At 40.3% G+C, this 9,492-nt stretch overlaps 1 protein-coding gene across 3 annotated transcripts in view; it reads left to right on the top strand.

Annotated features, from left to right (window-relative positions):
• Positions 1-2,828, top strand: part of CPA6 (carboxypeptidase A6) — a 248,588-nt gene extending 245,760 nt beyond the window's left edge. For all 3 annotated transcript variants that reach the window (XM_047783795.1, XM_047783798.1, XM_047783797.1), the window contains exon 11: positions 2,437-2,828. In XM_047783795.1, the coding sequence (XP_047639751.1) occupies positions 2,437-2,624 (188 nt within the window). In that variant the 3' untranslated portion in view covers positions 2,625-2,828. The remainder of the gene's footprint in view (positions 1-2,436) is intronic.
• Positions 2,829-9,492: the final 6,664 nt, after the last annotated feature.

A 9,492-nucleotide genomic window follows, 5' to 3' on the forward strand; every position in this document is an offset into this window, starting at 1 on the left:
TACTATGACTACTATTTGTGGTTCCAGTGAACTCTAACCCAGAGGGACAAAGAAACCACAGCCTGCCTTCTGTCCCCAGCTGAAGCAAGGGAGAGCCTGGGAAACAGCAGAGTCATCTAATTGTCATCATCAAACAATTCTCTAACTTGTCCTGGCAAAAATAGCATTTAAAAAGCAGGATCATTTGCATAGGAAAATTTAAAAATAGTAAAGTGGTGTTATGTCAGGCTGGATCATATAAATTTCAAGAATGAAGTATATAAAGATTCTTCTATTTATTCATTTATTAACTACTAAAACATGTTATGCTGAAAACTGCAAACTAAGCACTTTGGGGTATAAAGAGACAAAACAATAACATCTAATATATCCTGTACATGTTATTTAATTATGATCCCTTTTTCAAAAGGGAAGACTGAGGCACAGAGAGTCATGGCAGGTGATGAAATTAGAAACAGCAAAGCCAATAGTCTGCCTAGAGCACCTACACTTTCAACTCTGTGCTGCAAAGCTGGAGCATGTGAGGTCACAGGAGCCAGAAGGAGAGAGTTGTTGGAATGGATTGTCAGCAAGGTTAATTCTGCTGAGAGTTGAAAGTGGGATCAGAGGTTAAAAAATAAATAAATAAATAAATAAATAAAGGTTAGGCCTGCTGTCACTGGTGACCTTCAAGAACAATGGTTTCAGGAGTTCCCATCGTGGCTCAGTGGTTAACGAATCCAACTAGGAACTATGAGGTTGCAGGTTCAATCCCTGGCCTCGATCAGTGGGTTAAGGATTCAGCGTTGCTGTGAGCTGTGGTGTGGGTTGCAGACGCGGCTCAGATCCCGTGTTGCTGTGACTGTGGCGTAGGCCGAGGGCTACAGCTCCAATTCGACCCCTAGCCTGGGAACCTCCATATGCTGTGGGAGCAGCCCTAGCAAAGACAAAAAGACAAAAAAAAGAACAATGGTTTCATAGCCGAGTAGAGGTAAGAACCAGAATGAAAGTGGTTGAGGATGTAGAAAAAAATAGATTCTCTTTTGAGTTCTAAAGAAAAAGATGATGGTATACAGTTGGATCATGAGAAGGAAGTGCTCTAGGAAAGCAGTACCTGGACATTTTGGTCAATGCAGATGCAAGAGGTAGGGGGGCACTTTTATTAACAAAACAAAGTCCTGGAGAAGGGACCCTCTCACAACCAGAGAAGACAACCATAAACGGTATCAAACAATATCATGTGTAAAATATGAGGAGCAGTTCTTCCTGAGCTAGGACAAAAGGCAGGACTGTGATGTAAGCAGAGGAGGTGACAAGCTACCCTGATGAGTCTGACAACAGTGATAAAGTGAGGGGCAGGACCAGAAGAGACAGAAGAAGGATCTGTAAGCGAAGATCTTAGAAAAAGGAGACTAGAGCACCGCTGGTAATGGACAAAGTCTTCAGAGATTAGCATGAACTTAAAAAAGACTGTCTCCATCTCCCTTGTGAGGAAGAAAACAGAGAAACTGGACTAGGGATTGAGAATTAGCAAAGCAAAAGCAGAGAAGGACTAGAAAAAGGGTCTGGTGAGAAATTCAGTGGAGTAACTAACCATGGCACAGTAGAGAGCTCAATGAAATTGTAAGCGGCCCGAGGGGAGTCTGAAAACTATAGTAAGTAAAGAACAAATTCATCAGGAGTGGGAAAAAATGGGGCAAGGAGAAGAAATGAGGTTCTCTGGGGTCAGAATTTCAATATTCTAGACCTTGGAAGAGAACTAAGTGATAAGAAAAGTCTGTCGGGGAGTTCCCGTCGTGGCACAGTGGTTAACAAATCCAACTAGGAACCATGAGGTTGCGGGTTCGGTCCCTGGCCTTGCTCAATGGGTTAAGGATCCCGCGGTGCCATGAGCTGTGGTGTAGGTTGCAGACGCAGCTCAAATCCTGTGTTGCTGTGGCTCTGTGAAGGCTGGTGGCTACAGCTCCGATTCCACCCCTAGCCTGGGAACCTCCATATGCCGCGGGAGCGGCCCCGGAAAAGGCAAAAAGACCAAAAAAAAAAAAAACAAAAAACAAACAAACAAAAACAGAAAAGTCCGTCAGGAGGCAGGGTATGTTTATTGGTAAATAAAGTGAGGTTGGAGAGAGATGATATTAGAATTACGGCTGAGAAATTGAGGTCATCATATTGAAACAGTATTTATCCTTAGACTAGATCCTCAAAGAAGAAAGTTTTCATAGATGTCAGGGGCAAGAACCAAGATTGGAAGTGCCCGGTATGATTTATGATGATAGCAGATATGATTTATAAGTTACATGAGCCTGATGCTAAGGAACTACGATTAAATCGTTCTTGTTGAAGGGATATTTAATTGGAAAGATTCAGTATAGCTTAGCAAGCAAGTACTATATATACATTTTGAAAATTATGCAGCCTCTAGTGAATCTGACTTTTTTTTTTTTTTTTAACTTTTAGATGTGAGCTCTGGTAGCTCAATGGATTGGGCCTACAAAACTGGAATACCCTACACGTTTGCTTTTGAACTCCGTGACACTGGGCATTTTGGGTTTTTACTCCCAGAGATGCTCATCAAGCCCACCTGTATGGAGACCATGCTGGCTGTGAAGAATATCACAATGCACCTGCTCAAGAAGTGTCCCTGAGATGCCCCAAGGGTGGGGTCAACCACCAGAGAGAGCTGATTCTACACGAGAACAGCTTGGAAGTGGTTAGAAATTGTTTTTAAAGAGAAGGGAAACTGCTAAGTGTGAACTTCTCAGTGGACTTTAAAAGGACTTTCTCATGCAATTTAATTGTCGATGCAATAAAAAATGGTTATTAAAAAAAGAAAAAAAGTAGGCTTTCCTGTCATGGCTCAGCGTTAACAAACCCGACTAATATCCATGAGGATGCGAGTGTGATCCCTGGCCTCGCTCCATGGGTTAAGGATCCAGCATTGCTGTGAGCTGTGGTATAGGTCAAAGACTCAGCTCGGATCCTGCGTTGCTGTAGGTCAAAGACTCAGCTCGGATCCTGTGTCACTGTGGCTGTGGTGTAGGCCGGCAGCTGCAGCTCCAATTCAACTCCTAGCCTGGGAACTTCCATATGCCTCAGGTGTGGCCCTAAAAAGCATAAAATAAAAATAGTTTTAAAAAGAGTATAACCTAGTTTGTTGTAAGAAAAGGTAGCCATTTTCTATCCATTTAGAGCCTTATTTGAGTCAGTGTAAGGGCATGTTTTCAATTTATTTCAAGAAATATACAAATTGAAGACTCCACTTCAATAAATCTCATATTCCCAGTGAAGATATAAGATACTGATGTTAAATCACTTGGTTCTCATTAAATGTTTGGAATGGAAAGAACTATTTTATTATAGTTGATATACAATGTTTTGTCAAATTCTGTCATACCACAAAGTGACCCAATCACACATAGTTCCCTGTGCTGTACAGTAGGATCCCATTGCCCATCCATTCCAAATATAACAGTTTGCATCCCCAAAACCCCCCAAATACCCATTCATCCCACTCCCTCCCCTTTCTGCCTTGGAAACCCTAAAGCTACTTTTCTTGGCCACGATCTACTTCTGTTTTTTTGGGGTTTTTTAGATAGGTTCATCTGTAACATATTTTAGATTCCGCAAATAAGTGATATCATATGGTAGTTGTATTTTTCTTTCTGGCTTACTTCATTTAGTATGAGAGTCTCTAGCTCCATCCATGTTGCTGCAAATGGCATTGGTTTGTCTTTTTATGGCTCAGTAATATTCCATTGTGTATATATACCACATCTTCTTAACCCATTCATCTGTCGATGGACATGTAGGTTGTTTCCATGCCTTGGCTATTGTGAATAGTGCTCCTATGAACATAGGGGTGCATGAGTCTTTATTTCTTAATATAACAAATATACAACTTTTTTTTTTTTTTTGGCCGCCTCATGGCTTATGGAGTTTCTGAGCCAGGGATCAGATCTCAACCACAACTGCAACCTATGCCAAAGCTGTGGCAACACGGGACCTTTAACTCACTGTGCTGGTCCTCTTGTGCCATAGCGGGAACTCTAATAAATATACAACTTATTAAGATCTTGGATTATTCACTCCACCCCCTGGTATTAGTGCACCAACACCTATAAAGATGTAGCACAGAAGAGGACTTATGTTCTCAAAATACTACTTTAAAAAAAAAGAGTAAACATTACTTGAGGTGCCACAGAGTGTTAAGAGTTTTACTCTTATTAATAATCTCACCAATTCCTCAAATACTAGGAGGTAGATACTAATCACCCCCATTCTTCAAATGAGGAAACTAGGGTTTAAAAAGGTACCACAGGGGAGTTCCCATCGTGGCGCAGTGGTTAAGGAATCCAATTAGGAACCACGAGGTTGCGGGTTCAGTCCCTGCCCTTGCTCAGTGGGTTAATGATCCGGCGTTGCCGTGAGCTGTGGTGTAGGTTGCAGACAGGGCTCGGATCCCGAGTTGCTGTGGCTCTGGCGTAGGCCGGTGGTTACAGCTCCGATTCCACCCCTAGCCTGGGAACCTCCATATGCCACGGGAGCGGGCCCAAGAAATAGCAAAGAGACAAAAAAAAAAAAAAAAAAAGGTACCACAGACTTCCATTTCCAGGAATATGCCAGGATAAGTATCCAGACTGCCAAAAATAAATAAAGCTTCTGAATAAAACATAATTAATTTTTTAATCATCTTTAAAATATCAGATTAAAAATGAAGGAAATCTCAGGCCAGGCATTGAGTGAAGAAAGAGTACTTAGAAAAGTAGGCAGTATGCTGCCTCCTGAAAGCATTTGTCCAGTCAATTGAGGGCAGACTGATTTTCACAGCATTTGGGAGAACCGGGCGCAGAGAACCAAGCCGTCCAAGGTGAGAAGTTTCATAGCTTCTCCTCCTACCAGAATCCTGGTCCCAAAGTACTAATCCTTCAGTGTAAGGGCAAGCTGCAAAAACCCACTGCTACCCACATCGGGCCACAAGGAAAACACGATTTCCAATTTGGGCAAGAGGACAGAGGGGAGAAATTGCTACCAAGAATCTGGAACCACAAGTCAGCCCTCACCCTGGTTTGAAGCCCAAATTCAGACTACCTAAATGGTCTGAGAAATCTCTAGCCCGGAACTTAATGCTGATTAATCCCAGATTGTTTATATGCCCAAGGATGTGGTAGAAACAAATGCAAGTCCTCTCAGAGGATTTATCTGACCAAAACGCATCAAGGACACCAGGATAAAGAAAGGAGTCTAAACATTTCCAGAGAGAAAAAGAAATGATCCCAAAGAAAGGACCAGAATAGTGTGAAACTGCTCAACAGCACCACTGAAGCTTGAAAATGATGGAAAAATGTCTTTAGAGTTTTGAGGTGAAAAAAAATATATTTTAACTATCTATACCCAGCAAAACAGGCAATGAAACATGGGTAAAATGTAGACTTTTTCTTAAATCTGAGGTCCTAGATTCTTACCTTTCTCAGGAAATTCCTGAGGAATATGCTCTACAAAAATGAAGGTGGAAACTAAGAAAAAGATACAGGATCCCAGAAAAAAGGAAATTCAACATAGGAGAAAGGAGTAGAAAAAAGTATCAAGACAGAGTCTGAAAAAAGAACACATATGTATGTATGTATAACTGAATCACTTTGCTGTATACTTGAAACCAACACATCATGTCAACTATACTTCAATAAATAAAATAACTTACCTCTCCATAAAAAAAAAAAAAAACCTCAAAATAATGGTGAACAGCAAAGTCAAGTAACGGCATATGCTAAGCTTAGAGAACAACTCACTTGGAAAAGGAGGAAGAGAACTGAAGATTTCAGATGAAGTTCTCCAAGATAAATATGAAACAGAACATTTAAATATAGCTGAAACAATTTTAACTTTGTATCAAAAGGTTTAGGGATGAATTCATAGTAAAAGCACAGAAAACAAGCAAACAAAAAAAGAAACAATTGTTAACTCTGGTGAAAACAATGAACTATACAAGAGAAGAGATGTAATCATAGCCTACTATGAGACTTAGCTGTAAGTAATATTTATATAATTAAAATGTTAGCCCTAAATACTGATTTAACCAAAGACAGTGATATAAATATGTGAGATGGAGGTCCCCTTATGGCACAACGGGATCGGTAATGTTTTAGGAGCACTGGGATGCCCGCTCCATGCCCGGCACGGCACAGTGGGTTAAGGATCCAGTGTTGCCACAACTGCAGCTTAGTTCACAACTGGGGCTGAGATTTGATCCCTGGCCCAGAAACTCCATATGCCTCAGGGCGGCCACAAAAGAAAATAGATAAATAGTAAATAAATACATGTGACAGATAGAAAGAAGTAAATGTATGTGAGAGGAGGAAGTATAGAGAGTTAAATCCTCTTCTGCTGTAATAAGTCAATAAGCATCTAAAACAAAAAAAAATCAAAAAAGATCATTATCTGTATGTTATTTAGAAGTAAGTACTGGAAGAAATAATGTTAATGATTAAGATTTATTGGACTAATGAGAGGGAATTGGGAGTAAGGAAGATGGAGCAGAGGACTGCTGTTTTTAATATAAGCCTTGTCATATTATTTGACTGTTTTTTATATTAAGAAAAAAAAATCCAAGACTATTCCTTTCCAAAGGAAAATTGTTTTTTAAAACAAACTCTCAACTACTCACTCAGTCCTTTTGATGTTTATAAAATGTACATTGTTTCAATAAAAATTAGCAAAATTAAATGTAAAAGAAATGTTAAATGAGATTATATGTGGAATGCCTAGCATAGAACCTGGAAGACCATCAGGAAATATTAGTTTTGTCTATGTTACAAATCTCTTTATGCTGTAGTTCCAGTTACCTATTTGCAGGAATGGATCTCAGGCAGGTGTGAGGCTTGGAAGTCCTACTAAGGAATACTACACCTGGGAATTTAAACTTCCACTCATTCCCATCTGGCAATAAATACTCAGAAATGATCTAGGATCATTTTATACAATTTATTTCTACCCACAGAACAGGCGAAAGCCAGTGTCCAGAAACAAGCAGGAGGGCCAGAGGCTTATGAAGAACCCCCAAGAATCGGAAGGGGCTGCTTCCCAAAGCGGCTGGCAAAGGCGAACACAATCAGCTGGAGTCGTCTGGCGGCCTTCACTCTGCCCTTTGGGAGCAAGCTGTGTGTCCCCTGCTCTACTGGCTGTCTGTGTCCAGATCTTTTGCTTGTGTCTATTAATGTCATTCCAAACATTATTACCCCTGTAACAACTAAACAGTCAACTCTTGAATATTCATAAAGTAAAAAAGAATTTACCAATAAATCTCTGAAATTCATTTTTCATTCTTTTTTCTTTCCTTTGTTCCTTGGCCATGCCCGCAGCATGCAGAAGTTCCTGGGCCAGGGATGGAACCCAAGCCACAGCAGTGACAACACCAAGGCCTTAACCACTAGGCCATCAGGGAACTCCCATTATATTTTAAATGTTTATCTATTCTACACCCTGAGTAGTACAATCTGCCAGTAAGTTAACACTAAGAACTTAATTTTTAAAACTTAATTTTCCTGGCCCTTCACACAGTATAGGTACTAAGAGTAATTTTTTCAAAGTCATAAAGAGGGCAACAGAAAATACAGAATCTGAATAATCCACACACTAGCCGGGTATAATGAACTATCCACATGCAGATTTAAGATGAAATCGTGTCTTGATGAACCTCATGTAAATTCTTTCCAGTACTTATCCTCACATTTCAGTATATATATATTTTTTTACAGCTCAAGTTCTATAAGTGGATATTTTAATATTTATAGGCTATTTTCATTTTTAATCTTTTTAAACCAAGCTACAAAATGTCCTGTTTGCTGATTTATGTTCAAGGCGCTCTGCTAGGTTCTGTGTATGAGCAGGGGGTGCTGGAAACAAAAAGTATTATATCTATACTTGCTTAGGAATGTAAAAGGTAACTTCAAACTGAAACAGCACCTGTATTTTTAAAAACAGCTTAGCCAAGAGACATTCCTCCATCCCCCACTTTTATTCATAGTAATTTTATAAATTCTGGTGATGTTGATTTGTAGCTCTCACCTTAGGTTAAGTGTTTTCATTTCCCAGATCTGCCATAACAAAGCACTACAATTTGGAGTTCCCATGGTGGCTCTGTGGTTAACGAATCTGACTAGGAACCATGAGGTTTCAGGTTCGATCCCTGGACTTGCTCAGTGGGTTAAAAATCCGGTGTTGCTGTGAGCTGTGGTGTAGGTTGCAGACAGGGCTCGGATCCCGAGTTGCCGTGGCTGTGGTATAGGCCAGTGGCTACAGTTCCAATTAGATCCCTAGCCTGGGAACCTCCATGTGCCCAGGGAACAGCCCTAGAAAAGGCAAAAAGACAAAAAAAAAAAAAGTTCTTCAAGACAAAATGAAAGGCTGCTCATTAGTAACAGGAAAAAAAATAAAACGAGAAATTTGTTGTCCCAAGGTTCTGAGGCTAGAAGTCCAACATCGGGATGGCAGTAGGGCCGTGTTCTCAGTAGCCTGTGAGAGAACCCTTCCTTACCTCTTCCTAGTTTCTGATTGGTTGCCAGTAATCTTGTTTTGTTGACTTTTCCTTTTAGGGCCCCACCCATGGCATATGGAAGTTCCCAGGCTAGGGGTTGAATCCAAGCTGCAGCTGCTGACCTATGCCACAGCAGTGCCAGATCTGAGCCTCATCTGTGTCTTACACCACATTTTGCAGGAATGCCAGACCCTTAACCCACTGAACAAGGCCAAGGATCAAACCCACATCCTCATGGATACTAGTCAGGTTTGCAACTGCTGAGCCACAATGGGAATTCCTGATTGCCAGGAATCTTGAGTGTTGCCTGGCTTGCAGCTACTTAGCTTCAAACTTGGCCTTCTCTCACGCAGCCTCCTCCCTGTGTCTCTATGTCCTCACATGTTGATCTTCTTATAAGGCCAACAGCCATGTTGGATTGGGGGCCCACCCTACTTCATGACCTTAGATGAACTAATCACATTGGCAATGACCCTATTTCCAAATAAGGTCACCTTCTGAGGTACTGGGGGGAGTCAGAACTTGAACACATCTTTTTGGCAAAAGGCAAAACTCAACCCAGAACAGTGAACAAATGTGATGAGGTATTGATGTTAATGAGTCTATTTGCCGAGCCCTAAAGTGGTGAATCTTGCTTGAGTTGAATCCTTTGATCTCAAGGCTGTTGAGGAATAGATGCAAATAAAACATGTTTTTTAAGTTCTGACACTCCAAATGAGATTGCTTTTAATAGACTATTAAATGGAAACAGAATCAGCCACTCTTCACAGTTTACTTTTTTTAAATACTAAAATTATAGTTCAAATGATGATTTACTTTTTCTTAACATAGGAAATTTATTCATTTTAGATAGTGTCATATACTACCTTAGCTCTGGATAATTATTTGGGGCTGCTGCATCATAAAAAGTATTTACAGCCAAGTTATACTAGATCAAATCTAATTGATTAAATCAGAATTCTGTGCAATTTAATTAAAGTATG

Source organism: Phacochoerus africanus, chromosome 6 (genome assembly GCF_016906955.1).
Source record: "Phacochoerus africanus isolate WHEZ1 chromosome 6, ROS_Pafr_v1, whole genome shotgun sequence".
Classification (NCBI taxonomy): domain Eukaryota; kingdom Metazoa; phylum Chordata; class Mammalia; order Artiodactyla; family Suidae; genus Phacochoerus; species Phacochoerus africanus.